The sequence below is a fragment of the Muntiacus reevesi genome, chromosome 13 (genome assembly GCF_963930625.1).
Source record: "Muntiacus reevesi chromosome 13, mMunRee1.1, whole genome shotgun sequence".
Lineage (NCBI taxonomy): Eukaryota > Metazoa > Chordata > Mammalia > Artiodactyla > Cervidae > Muntiacus > Muntiacus reevesi.
This window is the reverse complement of record NC_089261.1, coordinates 1,766,167-1,793,753: the sequence shown is the minus strand read 5'-3', so window position 1 is coordinate 1,793,753 and position 27,587 is coordinate 1,766,167. Positions and strand designations below refer to the sequence as shown.

The window sequence follows — 27,587 nt, the reverse complement described above, 5'->3', positions numbered from 1 at the left end:
AGAACAACCTTTGTCCTGTGGTTGCAGACTCAGGGTGGAGCTCCTGCAGTGTGCCTGGCACCGGGCAGGTGGGGGGCCCTTCTGATGGAGCCTGCTCTCCGCAAGGGAGGCCGGCAGGTGATGTGTCAGTGGACAGACAGAGGTCTGTGCACTGGGCTTCTTCCAGCCACGTTAGGTGTTGGGTTCGTGCTTGCATGTAGCCCACTTCACCGAGCATTTGTAGGGTGGAGGCCTGACTTGGAACCCCCTCTGGGACATGCCGGCGGCTTGGTCACCCTGTGATGAGCTGCCTGCCGCGTTCTTCATCTCAAGGGTGCAGTTTCCTCACGGTCATGTGGATTCTAGTCCTGATATTTTGGGTTGCTGTTTTAGTAGGATGTTCCTGCTGGTCGTTATATCTTCTGACTGTGTTTCTGGTTTATAGACACGCTGGTGAGCTTTGCGTGTTAGCTTCAAATGTAGCCACTTGACTGCATTCCCGTTATCTCTGACGGCCTCTGTTTGGGTGGATGGCCTGTTGTCCCAATCAGGGGTGACCTGCTGTTCTCAGTCACTGGCAGCTAGTCTTGTGCTTTCTGGCTCTTTCTGGCCTCAGCACTGGGAGCGCTGTCATGTGAGGGTGATGCCGGGGGCCCTCGTCTTTTCCTTGACTATCTTGCATCCGCGTCCCTGTATACTCTCGCTGAGAGAGCTTGGCTCCAGCTGCGGCCTCTACCTCTGCCCCGTGGGCTCAGCACACCTCAGCAGCTCCTGCTCGAGGCTGTTTTTTTCTAAGGACACACAGGGCGCCCTGCCATCCCTGCCCCAGGCCCCCAGGGCCCGCGTGGTGGGCGTGGCCGCCACGTCTCCCCACCCTCTCCTCCCGCACAGGACTCCTTGCTCCGGCTGGAGGACCACCGGCAGTGCTTCGAGTGCTCTGATGTGGCTCTGAATGAGGCGGTCCAGCAGATGGTGAATGCCACTGAGACTGCCGCCAAGGAGGAGTGGGTGGCCACCGTGACCCAGCTGCTGCAGGGCATGGAGCAGGCGCTGTCGGCGGACGGCAGCATCCTGCGGGACTCGTCCTCCGCCGGTGGCCTCACCCGGCTCACCAACAACCTCATCCAGGTAGCCCGGCCGCTTCCCGCCCCGCCCGCCCTGGGCCAGCACCTGCAGCTTGGAGAGCTGCCCGCCATGACACCCCGCCCCCCAGGTCATCGACTGCAGCATGGCCGTGCAGGAGGAGCCCAAGGAGCCCCATGTGACCTCAGTGCTGCCCTGGGTCATCCTCTATCGGGTCATCCGGCAGGAGGAGGACGCCTTCTGCTCCCTGCGCCACCAGCAGCAGCTCCAGAGCCCAGCGGATGAAGGTACGGGGCCGCGGGGGCCTGCCTCTTGTCTGTCTGTGTCAAGCCACCAGCGTTTGTGGGCTCGGGCGATGGAAGTGTCCTGGATGGAGGCAGAGGCACCATCTACACGCACCTCGTGGCGGGGCTGGGGCTGCGGACCACCATGTTTCACATCGAGTGCAGGGGGCGAGCGCCGTGCGGAGTGGGGCCCCGGGGCCTCCAGCCACCGGCCTGTCCTGGCTGGGGGCCTGGGCGGCCAGGACTCGGGCAGCACAGGGCAAGCACACTGCGCGGCTGTGTGACCTCAGGCCAGTCAGGAGGCCTCAGCCGCTCTGGGGACAGTGGCACGTCTCAGGGTCACCGGAGGGCAGCCGGGGCAGCAGAGTCGCGGCCGCCGTGTGGGTCGGGCCGGGCCGGGCCCGCGGGGTGAGCAGGGCCTTTGCAGGGCAGTGCTGGAGCCGGGGCAGCACCTGGTGGACCCGTGTGCGGTGGGAGAGATTACAGCAGAACAGCAGCTCAGCGACGTTTAGGCCGAGAGTGTCTGTGCCTCTGCCAGATGGACTTTATCCTGCAGATTTCTTGCATTGTCAGTATAAACTTGACTAAGGTATACGTATCTTCCCTGGTGGCTCAGAGGTTAAAGCGTCTGCCTCCAATGCGGGAGACCCGGGTTCAATCCCTGGGTCGGAAAGATCCCCTGGAGAAGGAAATGGCAACCCACTCCAGTATTCTTGCCTGGAGAATCCCACGGACGGAGGAGCCTGGTAGGCTACAGTCCACAGGGTCGCACAGAGTCGGACATGACTGAGTGACTTCACTTTGCAAGGCATACATGCTTTTTATATAGCTATGATTACCATACACATATTTGTGTGGTTATTCAGGCAACTTAAAATTGCATTTATTGGGGCTTTTCGCTAGTCACTTGACGGATCAGCCAAGTGCACCAGCAGCGCAGTCAGCCACATTGCGGTGACCACGGAGCCTACTCGCTCTCCTGCTCGGCGGGCTGCACTCCGCAGCTGTCTGTCAGTGGCTCTCTGCTTGTCAGGCCTCTGTGAGTGAGAATTTCTGGCCCCGACGGCTCATGGTGGGGAGAGAAGCAAGACCACCAGCAGCACCCACAGAGCCACGCCTGAGGCCTGATGGACGGCCGGGCAGGGCGGACACGCCGCCGTGGGGTGGCTGGGCAGGGCCCCCAGAGAGCCGGGCGTGTGGGCAGCCTCGGGGAGGAGCCAGGCCGAGGAAGGCGCTTGCCCTCTGCGGGCGGCGGCCATGTGCCTTGTGGGCGCCCAGAGGGCCCTGCTTGGTCCAGCCCCCAGGGCGGCGCTGCTGTCTCCTGGGTCATTCTGGAGTTAGCACCTTGTGCACCCCTTTTTGCTTCTGACTTTTTTGGGTAAATTTTTAGGACAGATATCTTTAGAACTCTTGACAAATAGAGCGTCTGTGTTTTCAAAAAAAAGTTTTAGTGGTGAAAAAAAAAATTAAGATTCATACCTATAAACATGCATTATTTTTCTTATAAAAGTGATACCAAAAGTTTTCTGGATTGAGTCTCCTCTTAATTATGCAAACACAGTATAGTATATTTTTTTAAACTGCCAAAAAGCAAACAAGGAAAGGAGGACAGTCCAAAAATGCCACAAACCTTGAACGGGTGGGTGGGGAGACAGGGATCCCAGTGGGCTGGCTGCCCGTGTAAACCACAACAGCCAGGAGCATGTGACTGGACCCATGGGGGGCGGTGAAGAGCTCACGGCTCCAGAGAAGGTGGAGGACAGAGGTGGTCCAATGTGGGGGTGAGGGAGCCCCCACGACCGCAGGGAACCCAGCGTCAAGTACAAGAAGAGGTCTGTGAGTTGTAGCTTTAACACCGAGTCTGCAGATTGAAAGCACGTGGTATGTCCCCGGAAAGGCTGAAGCACAGCAGTCTATATCCAGGTTCATCCTGGCAGAGGGTGTCTTTCGAGGACAAAGGCGTGTTAGGTTTCTAAACTGAACAAGCAGTTAAACCGAGGCTCATTTCAGATTTTTCCCTGGCGCGGTTCAGTATCGTTGGGGTGACGTTCATTTGCCGACGTGGTTCTCAAGGCAGGCACGTGTGGGCCGAGGCACGCGGCCGGGTCGTTTGTAATCACAGTGGACTCCAACTCCTTGAGGGCATCACAGGAGCATGGCTGGGGGACAGGGTCAGTAAACCAGTGGGAGGCAAGAAAGGAGCGCACCGGGAGGGAATGTGGGTCGGGATGCAGTCAGCGGCCAGGCCGACCGCAGGCACAGAGCGGGACGTCCGCATTATCCCGGGCAGCGCCGGGAGCAGCATGCACGAGCCGGCAGACTGGGAGCCGGGACAAGCCGTCACCGACCTGGGGTGGCCACGCTCAGTGCTGCTGCAAGTGGAAACGGATGTAAAGGGCACGAGCAACCAGAAGGGCTTGCACTTACTCCTGTTCTGACTCTCTTAAGCAGTGCTTTTCAAACCAATCTTGGCTGGGACTGACCAATAATAAAAAGTATGACACAGGAGTCCTGAAGGAGCCCTGGTCCCGCTGGGTGGGGCTCGCCCTAGTACTTTCTGTCCTGAGACCGATGGGTTATGGCTCAGAGTCTGAAACGCTCCGAGGTGTTCTAGAGGAGCTACTGACCGTGCCAGTGACGCACGAACATTTAACCGAGATTTGGTCGTTCTTTTCCCTTCTGTAATAGTTAAATAGATCTAAATGTGAGGATTTTGAAGTTAAGCAGTGGTGTGTGCAGTATGGGCTCCACCATTGTAAATGACTTATCTGTGTCTTTCCAAGTGTCTCACACACGCTTGGAGAGATGCTTACCGGGATGTTCACCAGACGTCAGTCCCGGTTATAGGGTGGGGGGTGGGGGACCTGCCGCCTGGGGATGGGCCATCCCTGCTGTATACTCTCTTGTGTCAGCTGAGCTGTTTTCTGATAAGCACCTTCTGCGTTAGTAAAGCCAGACGTATCATCACTGATTTAAAAAGGAAAAAAAAGATGAGAAAGGAAAGTGGGGCAAGCGGGGGGGGCCACTGTGGGGCCCCTTGGTAAAGATGGGGCAGGGGCCCACTGCTCCTGCCGCGTGCACGCTGACGTCCTGTCGCCCCGTCTCTCCCCAGCGTCAGCTGAACCGCCCATGCTCCCCTCGTCCCTCATGCTGCTCAACACGGCCCACGAGTACCTGGGCCGGCGGGCCTGGTGCTGTAACTCCGACGGGGCCTTGCTGCGATTCTACGTAAGTGCCACCCCTGCCCGCCGTCAGCCCTGGTCTGGAAGGTGCCTGCGCGCCCTGCGTGGCTCTCTGCCTCCCTCTTTCTCTCTGTCTCTCTCTCTGCCTCTCAGAGTAAGGCTTAAACTTGTTGGCTCTATTTCGTTAGCGATTATAGACTCACTTAGACTATCTTCTAAAGTCAGGTCTGTTTTTCGGAATAGGGTTCATGCAAGCATGAAGTTGCTGAGGTGTCCGCTTCAGATTTTACAGCCTCTGCAGTGCCCCTAGTCCTGCCCCCTTGTCACCGCCAGCGTCCTCTGTCTGCACTTCCCTTTCCTTTGTTGAGAAGTCTTACATGCCGTTGGTTGAAATTACTTTCTTCACCCAGCCAGCTATTGATTAACTGATCTGTTTTCTCTTTGCTGTCTAGGTCATTAAGTAGTACTTTAATATTTATAATTTTTTACTGTGTGCGGGATTGCTCTGTTTTTTCTAACTTACTGAAGTGAATGCTTACATTGGTGATCATCTTCTAATACCTGCGGTAAAGATTGTAGGTTTTCCCCAAGTACATTTTTAGCTGCATGCCACGAGCTTTGACATTTGCTGTTTTCATGTAACCCACTTCTAACTTCATTGAGTTACACTTAGAGGGTGTGGCCTGCACTAGGTATGCCTAGTCGCTGGTATTCGTGAAGACTTGCCTTTTATTTCTAGTCTTGGTGAAAGTTGCCACAGATACTTGAAAAGGGCGCACGTTTGCTAACAGCAGGGCATAACGGCGGCCGTGGCTCTACCTCCATAGATTCACCGTTGGCTGTGTGGATCCCCTCCTCTGAGGGCCTCGCTGGAGTCTGCCACAGGTTCCCGCGGCCCTGACGGGACTCACTGTCTGCCGTCGTGACCAGCTCTTTAATTCACGCCCCTCTGTGGGCGTCTGAGGGTTCCCAGGGCAGGGCCGGTGCCTCCCTGTGCCCAGCTCGAGCTGGTGCCGTGTAGATACCTGGGGGGCAGGTGAACGGCAAAATGATCGAGTGCAGCTGGAAGCCGCCTGGGTACTGGCAGCAGGGAGACTAGGCAGGCCTTCCTCGGACCCTGTGGAGCGGGGCCCGGGCGGCTCAAGGGCTGGTGGGCCCGTCCTGGGACCTGGGCCCAGACGCGCTGCCCAGGTCAGCGAAGCTGGCGGGCCGTCCCCCAGCGCCTCTCCCCTCCTGCCTGCCTCAGGTGCGCGTGCTGCAGAAGGAGCTGGCTGCGTCCCCCTCTGAGGACACCCACCCGTACAAGGAGGAGCTGGAGACCGCCCTGGAGCAGTGCTTCTACTGTCTCTACAGCCACCCCAGCAAGAAGAGCAAGGCCCGGTACCTGGAGGAGCACTCAGCCCAGCAGGTGAGGGCCTGGGCGCAGGTGGGCTGCTGCCTCAGGCGCACCAGGCCCGTCGAAGCAGAGGGTGTCCTTGCAAGAACAGCTGCGTGACTGAACTCATTACCCGAAAACGCAGCAGCTCGGCCGTCCTTCAGCAGATCCCCATGGTTGGGCTGATACAGATGATTCCTTAGAGTTTCCATTTGCGTGGTGTTGGGTTTCAGACCGCAGTGGGTGTTAGCTCACAGCTCCTGAACACGGTCAGTTAATCTTTGATCTGAGCGAGCCCACCCCCGAAGTGTGTGCCCCTGTGGTGTGCAGACTGCCCCGGCCCAGAGCGAGCCTTGCTCAGTATCTGGCAGCCAGGTGACTGGCCCTCCAGCGTGGCCGTGTGGACTCACAAAGTGAGCCCTCAGCCCCAGCGCTTGTCTTCGCAGAGACCAGGCTTGTGTTGGTTCACGTTTCTCCCCGTCATACGTGTGGGTCTGGGGCCTGCCGTCCGCGAGTGGGTGCTCCGAGTGCACGGGTCCAGTTCTTGGTCTCCCGTGCGCGGTGACCTTGTTGCCACGGGGCGCCGAGTGTTTGCCTGGAGAGCTCACCGCACGCGCCCCGGACTGCGCCCCGACCGCCTCTGTCTGCTTGCAGGTGGACCTGCTGTGGGAGGACGCCCTCTTCATGTTCGACTACTTCAAGCCCAAGACCCTTCCCGAGTTTGACAGCTACAAGACCAGCACTGTGTCTGCCGACCTGGCCAACCTCCTGAGGAGGATTGCCACCATCGTGCCCCGCACCGCGCGGCCCGCCCTGAGCCTGGACAGAGTGTCCGCCTACATCGAGGGCACCTCTGCCGAGGTCGGGGCTGGCTGCCGGCCGGGGCCCGTCTCCCACACCCCACCGCCGGCGCGCCTCAGCCCCTCACCCTTGCCCTCTCACCTGCCAGGTGCCCTGCCTCCCCGAAGGGGCCGACCCCTCCCCTCCAGTGGTCAACGAGCTCTACTACCTCCTGGCTGATTACCACTTCAAGAACAAGGAGCAGTCCAAGGCCATCAAGTTCTACATGCACGACATCTGCGTCTGCCCCGACAGGTGAGCCCCGGCTGCGGGAGGGCTGGGCCGCTGCCGCCTCGTGGGTGGGGCGGGATGCCCCTGCCACTGCGCAGAGCCTGGGAAGGAGGAAGGCGAGGGCGCAGAGACCTCTTTCCCTGTCCCAGGTGGCCCTTTGCTCCCGGCTCGCAGTAGGGAGGCGCTGCCTGACTCCAGCCCGCTGGGGTGCAGCCTCTGCTCCTGGTCCCGGCCCCCAGCCCTGGGGAGTCGGCTGGACGCCTACTTCCTTCAAGGTCACGTCTCTCGCTGTGGCTGTTTTCTCCTTTGGGGCCGGGCTGCCGTGGTAGTGCTGACCTGTGAGCCAGTTGTACCTGAAGCCCAGGCTTTCCTCCCAGTGAGCAGACCCTGCTGGCTTCTGCCCAAAACGCACAGACTGGCCTGCCCCACCCAAAGGGCCAGCTCAGTCATGAGGTCCGGCTCACTGGACTGAGCCAGCGGAGAGCCAGCCACGCCTCAGAGGGCCAGGGTCGAGACGTGACCCCTCTGCGGGTGACCTGTGTCTGAAGGGTCTGAGGGGCACTCGTGAGCAGCCTTCCTGGGCGTTCTTGGGGATGGGGAGGCCCGCCTCGTCAGACTTCTGGGCCGGGGAGTGGCGGCTGGGGTCTGAAGGGCGAGGCCAGCAAACACCTCTCACAGCTGAGGAAGAAGCTGCCTGGAGGAGCCCTTGGGGGCCCTGTGACCCCGTGTCCGTCCTGCACGCTCGTGTTGGTGACCAGGGCAGCGGATTCTGCTCTGGCCACGTGCAGGCCCATGGGCGCTACTGCGGCAGGGTGTGGAAGGAGCTGCCCAGGCGGAAGGCCCCCAGCTGTTACAACCGCGCTCCACCCAGCACCTCCCCCGGGGAGAAAGGCTGCTCACCGTCTGCTCGGGCCTCCCCTTCCCTCATCCCTGAACCTGGGGAGCGGAAGGGTCCGGGAAAGAGCCAGGAAGCTTTGTGAGCCAGTGGGCTCCTCGACATGGCAGGCCTGGGGATGCTAGGGGCCAGCTTTACGGCTCTGCTCGGATGGGTGGAGACTGTCAGCCAGCGGGGGGCAGTGTGTCCGTGTGGACGCCGCTTCTCTGTGCTCTGTACTGAGAATGCTGGACTCTGAGGGCCCACCTGTGGCCTCGGATCTCAGAGAGGCCCCTGCGTTCTCCCCCGCAGCCCCTCTGGGGTGGTCTCAGGATGCTGGGTCTCGGGCATCACGGGGTCCCCTTGCTGTCATCTGGCTGCTGGGGCCTGCCCTGGGTCCCGGGGCCAGCCGGTGGAAGCTGGGTGGCGGGGTCTCGGGGTCTGAGCTGCCCCGAACTGAGGCTCAAGGAGGCTACAGGGCACGAAGGTACACCTGCAGGACAGCCCCTGAGCGCCCCTCGGAGCTGCCCTGTGGGGCTGCCCTGCAGGCAGGGAGTGGAGGGCAGCAGGGCAGCAGGGCGGCAGGCCTGGCCGTGCCAGGGCCGTCCTGTCAGGGTCGTGCCTGGGTGCCGGTGAGGGGCCCGTGCCCTGCGCGCTCCTCGGGGTGGGTCTGCGGGGCAGGCCTCCAGCTCGGGGGTGCCCGTGGCAGCAGCGTGCTGAGCCGTGCTGCGTCGTGGCCGCAGGTTTGACTCCTGGGCGGGCATGGCCCTGGCCCGGGCCAGCCGCATCCAGGACAAGCTGAACTCCAACGAGCTGAAGAGCGATGGGCCCATCTGGAAGCACGCCACGCCCGTGCTCAGCTGCTTCCGGCGGGCACTCGAGATCGACAGCTCAAACCTGTCCCTGTGGATCGAGTTTGGCACCATGTCCTACGCCCTGCACTCCTTCGCCTCGCGCCAGCTGAAGCAGTGGAGGCCCGAGCTGCCTGCCGAGCTGGTGCAGCAGGTGAGGGCGGCGGGGAGGGGCTGAGGCCCTGCCAGCTGGGTGCCTGCCCCCCGCTTGCCCTGGCCGGGGAGTGTGCATGGGTCAGCACGGGCTTCAGGGCCGTGGCGGAACCGCTGTTGCCTCCTTGTTCCTCCCGAGGGGCTTGCTGAGTCCTCGTGAGATTGTCGACACTGTGGGACGCGGTGTGGGTTCCGTAGAGGCTCCTTTGTCTCCTTGAGGGGATGCAGAGGACCTCCATGGTGGGTCCAGGCACGTGTGGCAGGACACCTCTGTCCAGGGAGGTCTCCCTGGAGAGCAGGCACAAAGGGGCCTGCTTGTGGACTGTCTGTGGTCAAGGCTGCTGATGGTCGTGGGGCTGCAGGGAGGCCTGAGGACAGGAGACGCTGAGCCAGTGGGACCTGCGCCCCAGGCGAGCACCGTCAGCCTGCGCCTGAGCGAGGTCTCTGTCGCTAGGCCGAGGGCCCCCAGCGCCCTGCAGAGCAGCACACAGGCTCCCAGGGCCCTCGCCCCGTGCCTGCCCGGCCTGCCCACAGCGCGCTGAGTGGGGGCGGCCCGGGCCCGCGGAGCTGTGAGGAGCGCGCAGTGTAGGAAGCCCAACTGAGGTGGGAGCGCCTGCAGGAGAGGCTAGTGTAGAGCCCCAGGGGCCGCCACGGACCTGTTGGGGGCTGTTGGTGTCCCAGAGTTAGGTGAGGGCCCGGGGTGGTCCGTGGGCCCTCTCGGGGCTCTTGCGGACCCCGCAGTCAGATGAGGGCGGGGCGTGTCCCTCTGCAGCTGGAGGAGCGGCGGGACAGCATGCTGGAGACGGCGAGGCACTGCTTCACGGCGGCGGCGCGCTGCGAGGGCGACGGGGACGAGGAGGAGTGGCTCATCCACTACATGCTGGGCAAGGTGGCCGAGAAGCAGCAGCAGCCGCCCACCGTCTACCTGCGGCACTACCGCCAGGCCGGCCACCTCCTGCACGAGGAGGCCGCCCGCTACCCCAAGAAGATCCACTACCACAACCCGCCCGAGCTGGCCATGGAGGCCCTGGAGGTGCGGCCGCTCACGGCGGGGGCGGGGACGGGCGGCCACCTCGGCCTCGGGGCTGCTCACACCGTGGTGTGGTCGTAGGTGTATTTCCGGCTCCATGCATCCATCCTGAAGCTCCTGGGGAGGCCTGATTCCGGGGTCAGTGCGGAGGTCCTGGTGAGCTTCATGAAGGAGGCTGCAGAAGGGCCCTTTGCCAGGGGCGAGGAGAAGAACGCGCCCAAAGCCTCAGAGAAGTGAGTGGGGTGCTCCTGGCGGCCGGGCGGGGGCACTGGGGTGGGGCGGGCTCTGCTGAGCCGTCCTGAGCTCGGGAGTCAGGCCTGGCCCTAGGCACCCAGTGGCGGCTGGGGTCCTTCTGTTGAGCCCCAGAGGCATAGTCTGCATGAGTGCCCTGCACCTCCCCGTCACCTCTCAGCACAGCTCTGCCTGCGTGGACGCTGCTCACTGCAGCCTCCTACCCCAGACCCAGGCAGGGGTCCTCTCTCAGCCCCCCTGAGCTCAGGGCACTAGGGCCCTTGTGTGACTCCCTGGTGGGCCTGGGTCACACCCCGGACCTCCCCAGAGCGTGGGTCGCCCGCTGTCCATGTCCTGGGCTTTGGCTCACTCGCCCCACCTCCGGGCCCACGCCTGGCCGGGCTCTGTGCTGTCAGCTGCTGGGACGGGGGCACACCTGTGGATGTCACCAGGTGGACGCAGTGCACCCAGAGAGACTGTCAGAAAGGGCCCCCCGGGCACAGCAGAAACGGGCTTTTTGTGATTATAACTCTTTTTTTTTTAACTTGAAAATTATATAAGTGACACACACGTGCCCACTAGCTGTAGAAGGTTCTGGCAGGGATGAGCGTGGGCTGCACGTGACAACCCGCCCGTCTGTTCCTGGCTGCTCCCTGGAGCATGCTGTGTGTCTGCACACGCTCAGGGGCACACTCAGCTCCCGGCTCTTGTCCTTTATAGAAACACTCTCCCACAGGAGCTGCAGGGCCGGCGGTCCCCACAGTGGGTCTGGGACTGACTCTGAGACACTCCCCACCCGCCGGCACCTGCTTGTCCCAAGCAGAGCTCAGGGCGCCGTGCTTTCTGCGGCCGTTTTCTTGTGCCCGTGTGAGTGTGTCTGCACACTGACTAGGATGAGATCCCTCAGGCCCCGGGCGTCACACGAGGTGCTGGGGCTGTGGGCTGGGTGCCTCCAGGGCGGCGTCTGCCTGCTGTGAGACTTGAGCCAGCAGCAGGCACAGCCGTAAAGATTGGGCAGCAGCTGGTAGGGCCGGAGCCCGAGTAGGGCCCCGGGGCCACCCCTTCAGCCTGGGACGGTGTCACCCCAGGAAACGGGTGCCCCTGAGGGGGGGGCCCCCTGAGGAGACAGTGGCGCCCAAGGGGAGGTGCCCGCAGAGGCGCCGGCCCGCCGCGGTGCAGAGGGACGCTGACGCGCCCGCCCCTGGCCCGCAGGGAGAAGGCCTGCCTGGTGGACGAGGATTCCCGCTCTTCAGCTGGGACACTGCCGGGCCCCGGAGCCCCCCTCCCCTCCTCTGGCCCAGGTCTGACTTCCCCACCTTACACAGCCACTCCGGTTGACCACGATTACGTCAAATGTAAAAAACCCCACCAGCAGGCAACGCCGGACGGTACAGTCCCTGTCCCCCTCCCGCCAGCCCAGGCGGCACACCGGTCCCCGGGGGGGCTTCGGGCCATGAGTCGCTTTGTTGTGTGAGGGGGTGCCGGGTGTGGGGTGACACGGGCAATGTTGCGGTTTTCATTCACCTCATGGACTCACCGTGACCCTCTGCCCTCCACATGCTCAGGGCCGCCCCCTGCCCCGTCCCCGGGGGCCTCCCCGAGCCTGCCGTGCCCGCTGGGGGCCGGGGACCTGAGAGGCTGCGGGTGCCTGCGGGCTGCCCGAGCCGTCCCGGCGCGTCCTTCTGATGGCCGGCTCCCCTTGCGGGCTGGGCAGTCGGCGGCCGGTCACCACATCCTCACCAACACCACAGGCCCGCATGCCGGCCTTGTAGCTCGGGCCTGCAGCGTGGGCCTGCCCGGTGGGCCTGGAGGGCCGCTCAAACCCCTGCCCCCGCGTCACTCGGCGCCGGGACCCAGGGCAGGGCTCCCAGAGGGCAGCGTGGGAGCATGGCCCCTGCAGAGCTGCAGGAGGGCCCGGGGCGCGCGCGAGTCCTCGGGGTGCTGTCTGTGACCTGGGGGGAGCGCATGCTGGTCAGGCCCCCTCTGGGGCTGTGGGTGTGCGTGTGCAGATCTGTGTGGGTGGTCTGAGCGTGTGCGTGTGTCTCGACCCCTGCCCCGAGCGTGGAGCACAGACCCGGAGCTGGCCGGCCTGTCCTCCCACTGCGACCCCACAGATGTGCCCCAAGCAGGGCCTTCCCCGCCCCTCACCTCAGGGTGAGCCCTCTTCGGACCTTTCATCTCGAGGACACTGAGAAGACACTGGAGACGAGTCCCTGCTCGGGAAGTCCTTTCTGCCAGGCGCTCTCTGGAGGACTTGGCACCAGGCCAGCCTCCGGGGTGGGAGCACCTCTCGGGTGCCCCACCCTGGCACGTGTGTGCGCACGGAGCTGGGAGTGGGGCAGTGCAGACAGGTGCTGCTGGCACACGAGCTGGGCGCCTGGCTCCGGGAGCGTGCAGGGAGCCTCACACTCACCCCGGGGCCACCTCAGCCCAGCGGCCACCCTGCTGCCCGCTGCATGGTCCGGGAGCGCCAGACCCGCCTCAGGCCGTGCTGCTCTTGAGGATGCCTCCGCCTCCGCCCCCGCCCCAGAGGGGAGCCGGGTCAGCTCATACCTGGAGAGAGGCTGAGGGAGGCTCCGGAAGGTGGCGGGGGTCAGCTCGTACCTGGAGAGAGGCTGAGGGAGGCTCCGGAAGGTGGCGGGGGTCAGCTCGTACCTGGAGAGAGGCTGAGGGAGGCTCCAGAAGGTGGCAGGGTCTGTGTAGGGACCTTGACGACCGCTCCCCACCTCCATGATCACTTAGCACAGCGTCCAAGGCCCGAGCGCTGTCTGAACCGCCCACACTGGGGCGGGGAGCTTTCTGCCGCCTGCCCGCAGCCCTGGGGAGAATCCCTGGAACCCAGCGGTCCCTGGGCAGCGGGAGGTACGCACGGCTGGCCAAGAGCCCCGGCTGGACCAGGAGGGACAGACAGACAGCGCAGGGCCTCTGTCCGCAGCCCAGCTGCCTCACCACTCACTCCGCCCGTCTCAGGAGGTGCTGTTGAGAGTTCCAGCACCAGAGCCTGTCGGCCCCTTCAGCATGCCTCCAGGGATGGCCACTGACACAGGCTAGACGCAGCAGGATGGGCGCCCTGAGCAGGCCCTGTGCTCCCCCGGCGTGTGTGTGCAGTGTGTGTGCACGTGTGCATCTGGGTCCCTCCAGGAAGCGCTGTGTGGTGGCTCAGGCCGTGTCCTGTCCCCTCTGAGGGAGCGGGCTGAGGGCAGGAGGCTGCAGGGCTAGTTGGGGCGGGGCCGAGGGCAGCTGGGGTCTCAGGTGGGCAGCGGGGAGGCCCCACTGGGAGGCGCCTGCAGGCCGACGGTGCTGGGAGTGTGTGTCTCCCTGCTGGGGGGGCTGGCAGGGTCCAGGGAGTAGGCCTGACAGAGCGGCCTGGCCCTGGCGTGGGCTGGCCAGGCCCCTCGCCGTCTCCTGACTGCCTCCACGTGACCTTGGAGTCCCGGTGCGGGCGGGGGCTCAGGGTGGGCCGTCCAGGTGGCCGGTGGCCCTGCCCTCTGGGAGTCCTGCGCCCTGAGCCAGGTATGGGCACAGCCCGGCCCGCTTGGTCGGGAGCAGGTGTGCATCTGTGAGCCGTGGACAGAAGGCCTCTCAGGGCGGGAGGCCTTCCCGAGGGGCGCAGCTCGGCCAGGACGGGGGTGTGGGGACGGGAGGGCGGGGGATGCGGGGTGCCCGTGTGCCGCAGAGCCCGGGGGGTGGTGAGCCACGCGGCCCTCGGGGAGCCCCTGCAGCATCCATCGTCACTGCCACGCCGCCATCCGCCTGCCTGTGTGTGTCCATCTGTGCCCGTGCCCGCGTCGCCCACGCTGCCCCCGCCAGCATTGCCCGTGCCGCCCCTAGCCCTGAGCGCACCGCCCCGGCCCTCCTGCTTGCGCTGTCCTGGCTCGCTTCAGGGACCGAGCTGACGCATGCTGCCCCCCGTTCTGGCTCCTCCTGCCCACGACCGGGGCGCCTCTGCGTCACTGTGCCGTGTTTGGAGAGTGTGTGTCTGACACGTGTGGCTTCCACCCTGGCTCCAGCCAGACGCACCACAGCCCCAGCCTCCCTGCACTGCCCGCCTGCCCGGCAGGCCCCTCAACCTGGACTCCTTCGCTTTGTTGCTTTTCACTTAAAAAGGTCGCAGAGGCGGCAGGCTGTGTTCTGGGCACAGACCTTCTGCCCACGGCACCCGGGCGGTCCTGTAGCCCCGCAGGGCGGGCCCAGTGTCAGACCAGGGAGGGAGGCCATGAGAGGGCGGGCCCGTGAGCCTCCTCTTCCTCCCCTCCCTGGTTCTCAGGCCATAGGTGGTCACGGCGTCTGGGGAGTGCCTGCTGGGTGCTCAGCCTGGGTGAGGGCGCCATTGGGGGAGCCTAGATGAGACCGCGGTTGGATCTGTGTGTCCCTGGGGCAGTGCTTGGTTCCCCGAGGGAGCATCGTGAGCTGCATCAGGTTTGGTGGGTTGGGAGGATATCCTGGAGGAGGGCCATTTCAGGCGAGGGACCATGGGAGCAAAGACATGGAGCTTGGAGACTTGCGGTGTTTGGACACTGAGTGACCAGGTGGGAGAAGAGAGACCCCAAAGGGAGGCTGCTGCTGCCTCTCTTGGGAGTGTGGAGTGGGCTCCTGGTGGTTCTTCTCTGGGGCATCTGTCCAGTCTCCTGGGCCTGTAGCGGGGGGAACCCATTCCACGGCCAGCCTTGCTCCCAGTGGACGAGTCCTTTCCTGGCGGTCATCAGGGCCCGACTGGGGCAGACCTTGCTACTTTAAAGAGTTCTCAAAATATTGATTGCACTCAGGTTGACTTTCCTTAGAATCCTATTGTTTTCTGGCCGGCGGAATGGGGTCATCCTGTTGGGGTTTAGCAGCCAGAGTGGGCACAGTTCTGACCACACTGGCAGACAGTTCTTTCCTTGAGCCTTCATGTAGCTGAGCTGATGGAATCGGTGGCCGTGGGCCGTTTCTAGTCGTCCTGCCGGAGCAAACGGAAAACACAGCAGGGAGTGTGTGTCTTGTCACCAGAGCCCTTCAGGCTGGCCTGGGAGTCCTCAGGGTCCAGGGGGTGTGGGCTGAGTCAGACCTGCCTGAAGAGAGCCCCAGGGGACAGCCGCCTCGTGTCACCAGGCCGGGCCCTGCTCCCTGCACCCCCAGCCCTGTCCCCTTGCCCTGGGCTGTGGGCGTCCCCTGGAGGTGGGGGACGGGTGCCTGGGTGGTGGGTGGTCCTCAGGTCCTCCGAGTGCCTTTCCCTGGAAGGCCCTCTGGTCCAGCCCTGTGGGTCTCCAGCTCTCCATGGGGTCTGGCCCTGCCTCAGGACGGGGGCCTGGAAACTCCCAGCGCAGCCCCTGCAAGAGCCTCACGGGGGCTTGGCTGGCTTCTTGCTGTGGAACCTTGCTTGCTTCGTAGTACTGAAAATCAGGGTCATTGTCAGCAGCCTCATGCTGACCCTCTTGGACACACACGTTCCCAGAGCTGCAGGGTGCTGTGTGGCGGTGGCCCTGCGGGCTTCAGGCCATTTCCCTGTCCCTGCTGAGTTGCAGCCTTTTGTGACGGTAGTGTTTCATCTCTGATTGGTTCATTCACAAGGCTTTTTAGAGAGTAGCATAGCATCTGCACTGGGGTTGAGACGTCTTCAGGGACTGAAGCCTGTCCTCGGGTGACACGGTCCCGCTTCACGGGCGGCGTGCTCTTCCCCTCTGTCAGGCTCCTGCCTTGAGCGTGGTCAGCCTGCACTGCGTGGCTGCAGTTCTGTAGACACAGCGATGGTTTAGAGAAAGTAACCATGGGAAGGAGGAGCGGGTCTCCCAGACCTCATCGTGTGGATCATTTTGTTTCTCAACAGCGCTCTTCTTGCTTTTGTGACTGTGTGTGTCTTGAGTTTCTCATGGACTCGGGGTAGCACGTGTAGGACAGAAGACGCTGGAGGCGCGTCTTCATGCCCGGAATGGGCTTTGCTTTGTGCTCCCCGGCAGCAGGGGCCGGAGGCAGACGAGATGGAAGCCGGGCGGGGCTGGGCCCTGCCGTTGCTGGGGTCTCCTCGGTGCACCCTGTCCCGGACGCCCGCTCCCCAACACAGCTTGTGCTCAGGGCCTCTGGTCTGTCTCTGCCTCCCACTCACTCTGCGCCTCTGTGCGCCCCTCGGGGGGTTCCTCCGCGTTCTCGCCCCTCCCCTGCAGCGGAGTTCTCCTTCTGGAGTCGGCACCTGCCGGCCTGGGCTGGGCCCGGTGGTCCTCTGCGGTCTGGCTGCTGCCGCACAGCCGGCGGGCCGGGTCCCTGCGTCTCGGGGTGGGAGCACTGGGGCCCAGGGCCTCGCATGGTGGGGGGGGGTGTTTCCCGCGGGTCTTCACCTGCCCTGTGTGACCTGCTGCCTTAGGCTTTGCTCCCCTGCGGAGAAGGTCCCGCCAGGGCTCCACGCCTTCCCCCGGCTGTGGCCCGCACCCCGGGAGGGGCCCCCCGTCTCCACTCCCCTCCTCAAGCAGCGGAGAGGTGGAGAGGCACCCCGGGCGCCCCCACTGGTGTGGTGTGTGAGCCCAGGCGTCTGGCGGGTCACTGCAGACCCGCCCCACGTTGGCTAACAGCGCCGGCCGAGTCCTGACCCTCGCGGTCACGTGCGCCTGTTACGGTGTCCGCCGTGCGGTGGCGTGCAGCCACTGCCGCGCGTCTCCTCCCCACCCCATGTTCTGGCGCGTCACACTGGTAACTTGGCAGTCAGCTGCGGCGGGAGCCTTTATGCTGCAGGATCCAGGGATGTTACAAGTGCAAGCTTGTCCCCCAGAGCCAGCTGTCAGACCTGGGCCGGAGCACCGCTCCCCGGGGAAGCCCTGGGGGCCTGGTGCCTCTGGCGGGGGGCTCGATGCGCCCAGGGGGGGCGGGCCGGGCCGTGAGCAGCAGCTGCGGGAGGCTCCCGGGAGGCCCCTCTGGGCCCCGCTCGTGGCTCACCCGCCACTCTCCTCCCCCCAGAGCGCAGCCAGGACAGCACAGCTGTGGCGCTCTCGGACTCCAGCTCCACCCAGGACTTCTTCAGCGAGCCCGCCGGCTCCCAGGAGGGCTCCCGGAGGCCCTGCACAGAGAAGAGGCCGCCCGCTCCTGGCTCCCAAGCAGGACTGCCTTGTAAAGACCTTCCAGTGGCCACAGAGGAAAGAGGTATGGAGCCCTGACTTGGTGCGGCCAGACGGCCAGGTGTCCTGTAAGTGCCCTGGCCTGTGCCCCGGCGCCTCCACCAGTGCCCGGGACCGCGGTCGGCCGAGGCACTCACAGGCCAGGCCCCGGTGCTTCTCCCAAAGGGTGGGAGTGACCACAGGCCTGCTTGCGGGTTGTGGGGTTCAGCAGTGTCTCAGGAAGGTGCATGACGCTCGGTGAGCTCTGGTGACGCGGGCCTGTTCAGACCCCCGGGCCCGCGCAGACCCGCACGCCGTCCCGCGCGTCACGCGTCTCCCTCTCAGGCCCCCGGGCCCGCGCAGACCCGCACGCCGCCCTGCGCGTCACGCGTCTCCCTCTCAGGCCCCCGGGCCCGCGCAGACCCGCACGCCGTCCCGCGCGTCACGCGTCTCCCTCTCAGGCCCCCGGGCCCGCGCAGACCCGCACGCCGTCCTGTACGTCACATGTGCTTGCTTGTTGGTCTTAACGCCGCCCACCCCCCCTTTCTCGGCAGGGCCCTGATCTGGCCCTGGGGTCTGCCCAGCTCCCCATCCCTGGGGTCCCCAGGCCCCACTGTGGAAGCCAGTGGTCAGCCCCAGTTCTGGTCTTGCAGGGAGGCTGCAGGCAGGTGGGCAGTCCTGGCCGTGCTCTGAGGCCAGGGCTGGTTGGCCAGCTGTGGAGTTTGAAAGCGTTCTGACGCTTGCCTGGCTGGGGCTCACAGCTGCTTAGCAGACAGCAGCAGCAGCCAAGCCTCCTAGTGTCCCCGAGAAAAGCACTGGCTGTTCTAATTTACTTGACAAGTACCTGAGGTCCAGAGGGCTTACCCTGCACCCTTAACCACTCCCCCACGCTGCCTGTCTGGCGGGAGGGTGGTAACCTGTCTCCGGGGTCCAGCCCTGGCTCCAGAGTCGCCACACAGGCCCTGGATGGGAGAGTCTGGGCTCAGGGGCTCACGTGTGGGTGTGGCCAGAGCCGTGCCTGCCAGGGAGGCCCCCAGCTGCCTGCTGCCTGCTGCCTGTCCCCGCCACCACACCCCTTTGGGTCGGAAAAGGTGTCCCCCGAAGGGTCGGGGGCGGGGGTGTACTGGGCTGGCCACCGAGTTCCTCTGGCCTTTCCCTAAGATGGAGAGGGAGCCTGGGGTAGGGGCGCCGAGCCTGGAGCAGGCGCTGCCCTGGGTGGTGCTGCCACACCTGCCCCCTGCGCACCGCTTCCTCGCGCCCCTGCGCCGCCCGGGGGTGGGCAGCCTGTGCCCCCGTGCAGGGGCGCCCCGCCCTCTGCTGCACACCAGCTGGGATGTCCTGTGTTGTCAGGGAGGAAACGGGAAGCCACGGAGGCCTCAGCGGGGCCCTGGGGGCAGAGACCCGCTGCTGCAGGGTCGTCCCTGCCCTGCCATGCGATCGGCGTTCCTGCCTCCGGTGCCGATGGCCACGGGGAGGGCACCAAAGCCGAGGTGACGCGCTCCCCTTCTTCCCAACACAGGGAAAGCTGAGGAGTCCTCAGAGAGCACGGAAGGCTCCCGGGCCACCGAGCAGGGCAGCCAGAAGCCTGCCGCCGACCCCCAGGGCCCCGCCAGCGGCCCCGCCAAGCCCCAGACGCCTGGGCCAGCCCCGGGGGATGGGAGGAAGCGGGCGGACGCGCCCGGGGAGCTGCTGGCCTTCCCGCAGGGGCTGCCTGCCGGGGCGGAGGAGCAGCGGCAGTTCCTCACGGAGCAGTGCGTGGCCTCGCTGCACCTCTGCCTCGGACGCTTCCCGCAGCACTACAAGAGCCTCTACCGGCTGGCCTTCCTCTATACCCACAGCAGGACCCACCGGGTGAGCACCCACCATGGCCCCGGGCTCGCGTGGGCGAGGGCGGCTGTGAGGGGGCACGGCTCGCGTGGGACTCCTGGCTTTCTGCAGCCCTGGTGGCCTCCTCCAGCTCTGCGGGCGGATGGTGTAGACTCAGCAGCGGGGACCCGGGCGTAGGGGCTCCCACGCTTCCCACCAGGCCTTTTGTGCGGGCGCTTAGCGTCGGTGGGGTCAGTGGGGTCTGTCTGCGTCCTTTTCTGGGCTCCCCACTCGCCCGGAGGAGCTGGGGAGACAGCCCCCAGAGCTGCGTTCTCACGGGGCAGATCTGCAGTACACCAGAGAGCGGATGAAGCGGGTCCCGTGGTGATGAATCCCACAAGGAAAGTGGTGAGGCGCAGGCAGACTGGGGTGCCGCTGGGCTGGAGGAAGGCACCGTTCTCAGAGCCCGCGGGTGGAGAGGTCGTGGCGGCTACAGGGAGGGGAGGGCATTGCCCAGGCGGGCGAGCAGCCGGCAGGGTGGCCCCAGGGTCTGGCTATGGCCTCCACTCTTGTCTGACTCCCCTGCTCAGGAAGGCCCGGGCTCAGGAGCCGCTCCCCCCAGAGGCCCATGCTGGGGGCCTGAAGAGGCAGGGAGGGCAGACAGCCTGAGACAGCCTGGCGCTGGCTGTGGTGGGAACCCCCCTGACGGCTGCTGTGGGGGCGCGGCGCGGTGCAGAGCGGCTGTGCGTGCAGCAGGCTGGCTCCCCAGGGCAGGGCACACGGGCACTGCAGCCGGGCGGGGGCTGCAGGGCGTCTGGCTGTCCCGGCCCCCGCTGAGTGCCCCCGCCTGCCTGGCTGCTCCTGGCTGTGCCGAGTCTTCTGCACCCAGCAGACCTGGGTTTGAATGAAGCCCCTCAGGGGCAGTCTGTGGGGCTTGCGGGTGCCCTCCCCTCCTCCAGAAGCAGAGCTGAGATGGGACCTGGGGGGTGAGACGCCCCGAGAAGGGAGGGGCAGTCACCGGCTGCTGGAGGGAGAGCAGGGCTGCGACACAGGCCCTGGGGATTCCCGGGTGCCTGCCCACTCCCCCAAATGGCTTTAACATTGGCCTGTGGCCGGGCCATGCGGGCTACTCAGCCTGTGGCCTTGCTGGGCGGGCTTTCAAAAAGTGGAGAACCACACTTACGCTAGCTAGAGAACTCGGGGGCTCTGTCCACAGTTCTGCTGGTGTGAAACTAAAGGCTGCACTGGTGTGTGTCTGCACACACAACAGTGAGTGTCGGGGCCCATGTCCTCTCTGCTCAACGGCAGGCAGCCCGGCTCCTGGGTCCCAGGCCGTCTCCACCGCGCCTCCGCCCGCACTCACCGTGGGCCTGTCCCTGCTCACTGCTGGCTGCATGCTCCTCTGCAAGCTAGCCCAGGTCAGGTGGGTCCCCTGTGCTAGGCTGATGGGCGTGGGCCCAGTTGCAGAGACGAGGCTGCCCAGCTGTCTGTTCTGTGGGGCCACACCGCATGTTTGCGGCTCCTCAGTCCCCGCGTGTCCTGCCCGGCTGCCTGCTTCCCCGAGATGGCATTCCCTTTCTGCAGCACTTGGGGGCCCCCCAGGCTGCTGTTTGCTCTGCTAACACCTCGCTGCCTCGCGGGCCGAGCACCGGGCCCAGTCGGGCAGCCTGCCATCCTGGGGCCCAGCCAGAGCTCTTGGTGGACCATTTCTGACCAGCGGTGACCACCTCCCACGCAGCTGTTGGATAACAGACGTTTCCTGCTGTGTGGACTCAGCAGCAGTCCGTTTCCTCGTCAAGCCCGCCTGTGGGTGTGGTGGTGGCACCTCCGTGCTCCCCGCTTGTGGCTGTGTGGCTGCCTGGAGCAGTGTGGCCCCAGCGGGGCCAGCCTCTGACCCCTCGGGTCCTGCCCAAGTGCCCCACCAGAGGACTACAGCCCATCTCCTCTGTGTCGGCACCGCCCAGGGTTGCGGCCGTCCCAGCCCTTCTGTAGTCGTTCGCCCCTGGGGACTTTTGACATCCCCCGAGGCTGCTCTCCAGCCCAGGGTCAGCTTTGCTATACACTGGACCCCCGCCTTGGGTCCCCCAGGTTGTGGCCCCTGCTGGGCCACGTTGCGGGGCACGCCTGAGGACACAGGCTCCCAGATGCTCCCGCACCCCAGGAAGGTCCCCACACCTCAGTCCAGTGCTTGCTGCTCTGTGATGCTCCAAGGGCATGGTCGTGGCAGGAGTTTGAGTCCTAGGCCATGGCATTACTCGTAAAATTGTGGCTCCCAGCATCCACATGGGCCACTCAGAGACCTTTCAGCATGGGGTCCTGGTCTTTGCTGAAGAGTGACTCTCTGTGGCTCCACCAGCCTGCTGCTTCTGGCTCCCTCGGGGAACCAGGGCCCCCACCTGTCGCGAGGGATCAGGACTGAGCGGGTTACAACGTGGTCCTGGAGCTAGACAGTCTTGGAAAAGGATAGACCTGGAAAACTCACACATCCCAATGTCAGAGCTCACTGCAAATGTCCAGTAATCAAAGCAGGGTGAAATATTATTCAGCCTTAAAAAGAAAGGACGTTCTGATGCCTGCTCCAACATGGACGTCCTCAGTGAAATTAGTCAGACAGAAAGAACAAATCCAGTAGGTCTCCATGCACGTGCGGTCCCAGAGCAGTCAGATTCATAGTCAGAGAGTAGATGATGCCAGGAGCTGCTGTTGAATGAGGACGGGATTCAGGTTGGCCAGGCGAATAGTCCCAGAGGGGCTCGAGACGCGCCTGTGCCACGGCCTGAAGGCACGGCATTTTGAGCTGCTCAATTGAAAGCGGCGCCTCTGGTGGGTTTCACGTTACGTGCTGTGTTACAGTACAAGGAAAACCAGGGTCGATCCAAGGTCAGCGCAGGCGAGCTGGGAGTCCAGAAGTGAACGGGTGCATCTGTGGTCACTTGATTTTCAGTGAGGCCGCCACAGTCCTTTCGTGGCAGAAAAGGACAGTATCCTCTCAACAGAGAGCGCTGGGCAGCCAGAGTGCAGCTGGAGGCCGGCCGCTGAATTGTTCAGTCGCTCCGTCGTGTCCAGCTCTTGGCGACCCCACGGACTGCAGCACGCCAGGCCTCCCTGTCCATCACCAACTGCCAGAGCTTGCTCAAACTCATGTCCTTTGAGTAGGTGATGCCATCACAGTGTGTACAGAAATTCACTTGAAATGGATTGAAGACCTCAATTTCAGAGCTGAAACCATAACACTCCTAGGAGAAAACATACATGTAAATCTTCGTGACCTCGAATTAGGCAGTGATTCCACAGATATGACGCTAAAAGCACAGGTGACCAAAAATAAATAAGTAAGCCAGACACTATCAAAACAGAAAACTTTTGTGCTTCAAAGGACACTGTCAAAGTGAAAAGGGGATCAGCAGAATGGGGGAAAGATTTGCAAATCACGCATCTGACAAGAGACTTGTATCTAGAAGACATGAAGAACTCTTACAACTCATTAATTAAAAACCAGCCCAACTTAAAAATGGGCAAAGGGCCTGAATAGACATCTCTCTGAGAAGACACACACAGGGCCAGGCAGCAGCAGAAGACACGCCCCACGCAACGACCCGTGAGGGGATGCAGGCCCAAACCACACTGGGATGCTGTTGCCCCGCAGGCGTCTGGGTGCTGCCCGCCTGGAGGTGCCCAAAAACCTCACAGAGCTGTGGAGCCAGAGGCCACGAGCAGCGTGCTTCCCCAGGTGTCGCAGAGTCTGCGCAGGCTGCTCTTGCCATCCTCTGCCCTCTCTGGTCCTCCCGGGTCACTGGATGTCCTGAGAGAAAGAAGCCTGCACCCCACCCAGAAGCAGCGGCTCCCCTGGGCCTCCGGGCGAGGACAGAGAGAAGAGGGCCCTGCCTGGCCCGCCCGGCCCCACCCGTGCTCCACCACGGGGCCTTCCCCGTGACCCCCAGCCTTCCTGAGCCTTGCCCACTTCAGGGATCCTCCCCTCTGGGCGGCGGCGGCTCCCTGACAGCAGCTCCCCCTTGCCAGCGTGTCGCCAGGAGGCGATGCCCAGTGACAGAGAGTGAGGCTGGCAGAGGGGCCTGAGCCACGTGAGGTGAGGGAGGGGCCTCGGCCCCCTGAGCACAGGCCAGCCCTCCCCCTCAGGCTCAGCTGGGCGCCACCCCTGTGACTGGGGCGGGGCGGGACCCGAGGCCTCTCTGCTCCAGGTGTGTGAGGACAGGCAAGTTCATGCTGCCTGCCAGGTAGAGACGTGCCACTGGCCTTGTGAGCCCCAGGAGGGACTCGGGGGAGACACTGGCCTCTCAGGGACACGTCCCTGGGAGCCTGGCAGGGGGAGGGTGGGGCAGGGCAGAGGCTCAAGTCTCGAAGGCCAGAGCAGGCCCGCTCCTGGGAGGAGGAGGAGGGGGCGTGCAGACAGCAGCTTCCCCCTTGGCCTCCTGGCCCTGGGATTGTCCCAGTGGCCACCGTCATCCTGCACGTGGGCATTAGAGGCCTGGAGAGGCTGGTCTGCTCCCCAGGGCTGCGGGGCGTCCCCACATGGGCCAGCATGCGCATGTACCTCTGCCAACAGACCTGGGCACCCGCAGGCCTGTTTGGGGGCAGCGGGAGTGTTTTCAACAGCACGGCCTCATGCTGCAGCCTCTTGGCTCCCAGGAGCTGTCTGCAGGAGGCTGACAGACCAGCCCAGTCTGCGCTCCCCTTGAGGGCCTGGTGTTCAGGCCTCGCCCTCCCTGGTTCCACCAAGAGGTACCGTGGCCAGAGAACAGCGGACTGAGCCCTGGACAGAGCCTCCTCCCTGCACACATGCTTCCCCTGGTGTCCTGTAGCACCCGGCTTCCCCGGGCTCCAGGCTGTCATCCACAGCCTGGCAAGTTAGCCTGGACTCTGGGTTGCTGGGGGCCCTGGCAGAGAGTGGAGTGCTGGGTCCCTGCAGCATCTTGCGCAGCTGGTCAGGGCAAGGCATCCCCGTCTGTGCCCCCCACCGGGCAGTCCGAGGCCGCGCTCTGCTAGGTCAGCTGTGTGGGCAAGAAACCAGCTCGGAAATGCACCCGTGGCCAGCTGATCAAGCCAGGGCCGTGGGCGCCGCAGGATGGCTGTCTGCAGGCGCTGCCGCTTGGCTGGCACAGCCTGGAAGGAGGGGACCGCCCCCCCCGTGGGTGCCCGGAGCTGCCCACACACTCACTCCCAACCTGCTTCTTGCTCCCCCAGAACCTGCAGTGGGCCCGCGACGTGTTGCTAGGCAGCGGTATCCCGTGGCAACAGCTGCACCACATGCCGGCGCAGGGGCTCTTCTGCGAGAGGAACAAGACCAATTTCTTCAACGTGAGTACTTTCCTTGTCGATTTCCGCGGCGGCGGGTTGCCGGCGCCCGTCATGGGCGGCAGGCGTGGGAATTGACCCCGGGGTAGGCGTTCCCAGGACCGGGAGGCGTCCTCGGAGGCCTTGTGGGGTGGTGCAGGCGAGCGCGCGCCAGTCCGCCTGCCGGGAGACTCCTGGCAGGTGGCTGCCCCTCCCAGCACCTGTGGGAGAGGCCTGCAGAGCTTGGCGGGGCTCCGGGGCTGCGCAGGGGGCTCCGTGCAAGGGGCCCCAGGCCCGCGCTCCGCTTCCCCCATGGGGGCCTGGGCACCTGGGGTTCTTACTGGGGCAGCGCTGCTGCAGAGAAAGCAGGTGTGGCCAGTGCTGGGCTCTCAGTGCCCCCTGGTGCTCCACGCAGGGTGGGGTCCCGCCCCTGGGGTCCCGGGTGCTCACGGCTGCCCCCCGGCCGGGCCTCCCTCTCTCACTCTGCTGGCAGAGACCGCTGGTCTGCCCTCTGCCCCCCGCACCTCCGGGTCTGCCGTCCTGCCCCCCTGTCCTCAGGGAGTGGCTTTGGCTTGTTACACAGATCCTCTGAGCTTTGCTTTCTCCTGTTTTCCTTGGTGCCCTGTCAGGCTGTGGGAAACTGGACGGCAGGATTGGCCTGGGCTGGAGCCGGGGGGGCAGGTCTTGGGTCTGGAAGGGTGCAGCAGATGCTGGCTCTCGAGCTGAGAGGCGGCCAGGTTGGGGGTGTCTGGGTCCACAGCACTTCTACTCAGGCGTGACCTGGGGTCGAGCGGGGCTCTGGAGCTGGGAGCCTGTCCCCGCCAGCCTTTCCCTGAGAGTGTTTCGCAGGCAAGTGGTGGACACAACCCACAGTCACTCTGGGTGGTACCAGGGGCTTGCAGTGCGAGAGGGCCTCCCTCCCATCCGGACGCCCAGGCTGCAGCCACCGCCCCTCGTCACGGGTGTCCTTCTGTGGCCTGCCCACTGTGGAGCCTGTTGACGGGGCTGGGGGTCAGGACGACCCCTCTTCTCCCTCCCAGTGGGGTTACCGCCCTGGCCTGGCGTGGGGCCGGAGGCCTGGGGGCTGGCCCTGAGGAGGTGCCGGCAGGGCCGTCATGGCCCCCTCATTCTCGTGGCCGGGGCTGGGAGACCCACCTCCTGCTTCTCACGGGCAGTGTCTGACAGCCGTTGAGCTGTGAACGGCCACGCCGCGGCTACCAACAGCTGAGTCGCACGGCTGAGCCCAACCGTACCCCTAGCCCTGGGCGCCCTGCCTTTCTCAGCAGCATCGTGGGGAGCAGCCACTGCTGCTCCTGTGAAGTGTGCGTGTGCAGAATCAGATGGGTCTGTCGTCCAGCTTTAGAAGACACGCCTACGTGTCTGAGTCGGGGGGTGTTTACTGGCGGTGGTGTGCCTGAGTCTTGGGGACGTTCCCCAAGGGCTGCAGGCCACCCGCAGCTGTGTGTGCGAGCTTGCTGCAGGGCTGGGCACCTGACACCATGTGCTCCTGGTGCGGCCCGCTGCCGTGGGCCCCGCGGGCAGGCCTCGGGGCTGGGGGCGCAGGGAGGGCATGGGACCCCCAAGGAGTCCCACAGGCAGGAGGTGCTGCCCAGCCAGGGGCCCCACGGCAGAGACCGCGTGCAGCGTCTGAGGGAGGGGCCTGGACTTGGCGCGTGTCCAGCCCCCACCCCTCAGCCCCCAACTTGACTGGGGCCCCGGCTCCCCCCCACCCCTTCGCTGCCCTGGAAAGTCCCATCTGTGGCCTGAGCCCCGGCGGGCTGAATCCCGGCCCAAGCTCATGTCTGGGGCGGCCGTGGCCCCAGCCCAAGGCCCCAGCCCCCCCCGACAGGCAGACCGGCTGGGCCTCTGCCAGAGCAGACCCAGGAGCACTGCACGTTGCTGGCTGAGGCCCCGTGGCCCTGCCCGCCTGCATGGTCTGGCCTGGGCCCCACGGAGGGACGGCAGACAGCGTGTGGCCGCGTGACTCTGGTGGCTCCTCAGGATGACCATGTAGTGAGCAGGGAGCCCAGGGTGGGCACACAGGCCGGCGGGAGGCAGCGAGGCGGGACTGGGGCTGCGGGCTCCTGAGCCAGTGCCAGTCTTGAGGGGCTGCAGAGGCCAGGGGCGCGTCTCTGAGGCCCAGAAGCTCCCAGGGCTCCTTGGGCAGGCGTGTGCACATCTGGTGGCAGGCCTGCAATGGCAGGAGTGGGACTGCTCTGTCCAGGGCAGACCTCTCTCCCCTGGTAGTCGATTCAGAAACATTCCCATGGTAACGAAGCCAGAGACGGCGCTCCCTTCTTCCCCAAAATGCTCACTGATTTTAGCAAGCAGGTTCCTTTCCTGTTCCAACCCAGTTTCCAGGCTGAGTGAAAGAAGCGGTGGGAGCAGCTCAGCAGGCACTCTTCCCGCGTCCTGCATTCTGGGCTGTGCCGGCAGCCGGCAGGGACCCGAGTGGGAGGCTGCAGAGTGGAGGCGCTGGCCGCCCCTGCTCTCGGGCCTGCCCCAGCTCAGGCTGCAGGGACCCACGGCACCCGGGGCCGGCCCCCTGGCCCGGCAGGCTGGGCCCCGGTCGCTGCACCCCTCTCAGCCCACGCCCGGCACGGCGTTGCCCTGGCAGGTGGTCACGACGGGTGGGCGGGAGCCCTCAGCATGCTCTGGGCCCTGAGGATGGGAAGGTGGCCTGCTCGGGGCTTGATGGGTGCAGCGGGGTTCTTGGTGCCAAAGGGGCTTGGCTAGAGGCGGGGGCCTTGCTCCGGCTCAGGGGGGGCAGCCTGAGACTCGGATGTCGCCGTCCACAGGCACCCCTGGGCCTGCCTGTGGGGCCTGGCGCCCGCGCCTGCCCTATCCCAGCGCTCGGAGGCTGTGGCTCTACTGATGCGGGAGTGCGCCTTCCCGGGGCTGCCTCTCCTGGCACCCAGGGCTCCCACACATGCCCGACCCGTCTGCCCTGCTGCCCGGACTCTCAGAACCAAAGCCGACTTGCGTCTCGGCCTGCCCGTGGGGAGCCAAGGGCAACGGGCCCCTTCCCATGCCCAGGCCTGCCCCTTTGCCCCGGGGCCCTGGCAAACGCAGCAGCCCCCAGGCCTGCTGGTCCTGAACGTCCCGACTCCACGCTGCTTAAACCATCACGAGACACGATCGTCGGGGGGCGTCTCTGTGTCGAGACGGGTCTGTGCCCTGGAGCCGAGTGCTCCCTGAGGGCCCTGGTAGAAGGCCCCCAGCTCGGGAGCCTGCCAGGAGCACCTGCCGGGCGGGCGGGGCAGGAAGAGGAGTCACCCCGTCCCTGGTGCCCGTGCTTCTCGGCAGGCGTCCGTC

At 64.9% G+C, this 27,587-nt stretch overlaps 1 protein-coding gene across 5 annotated transcripts in view; it reads left to right on the top strand.

Moving 5' to 3' along the window:
- CABIN1 (calcineurin binding protein 1) overlaps positions 1–27,587 on the top strand; it is a 70,020-nt gene that overhangs the window by 22,083 nt on the left and 20,350 nt on the right. For 4 of the 5 annotated variants that reach the window (XM_065905031.1, XM_065905028.1, XM_065905029.1 and 1 more), the window contains exons 17-29: positions 871–1,107; positions 1,193–1,349; positions 4,459–4,574; positions 5,775–5,936; positions 6,558–6,764; positions 6,853–6,998; positions 8,592–8,853; positions 9,625–9,885; positions 9,964–10,115; positions 11,326–11,501; positions 17,038–17,220; positions 18,694–19,025; positions 24,183–24,296. In XM_065905031.1, coding sequence (XP_065761103.1) covers positions 871–1,107; positions 1,193–1,349; positions 4,459–4,574; positions 5,775–5,936; positions 6,558–6,764; positions 6,853–6,998; positions 8,592–8,853; positions 9,625–9,885; positions 9,964–10,115; positions 11,326–11,501; positions 17,038–17,220; positions 18,694–19,025; positions 24,183–24,296 — 2,505 coding nt within the window. The remainder of the gene's footprint in view (positions 1–870; positions 1,108–1,192; positions 1,350–4,458; positions 4,575–5,774; positions 5,937–6,557; positions 6,765–6,852; positions 6,999–8,591; positions 8,854–9,624; positions 9,886–9,963; positions 10,116–11,325; positions 11,502–17,037; positions 17,221–18,693; positions 19,026–24,182; positions 24,297–27,587) is intronic. The other variant, XM_065905032.1, reaches the window with a different exon arrangement.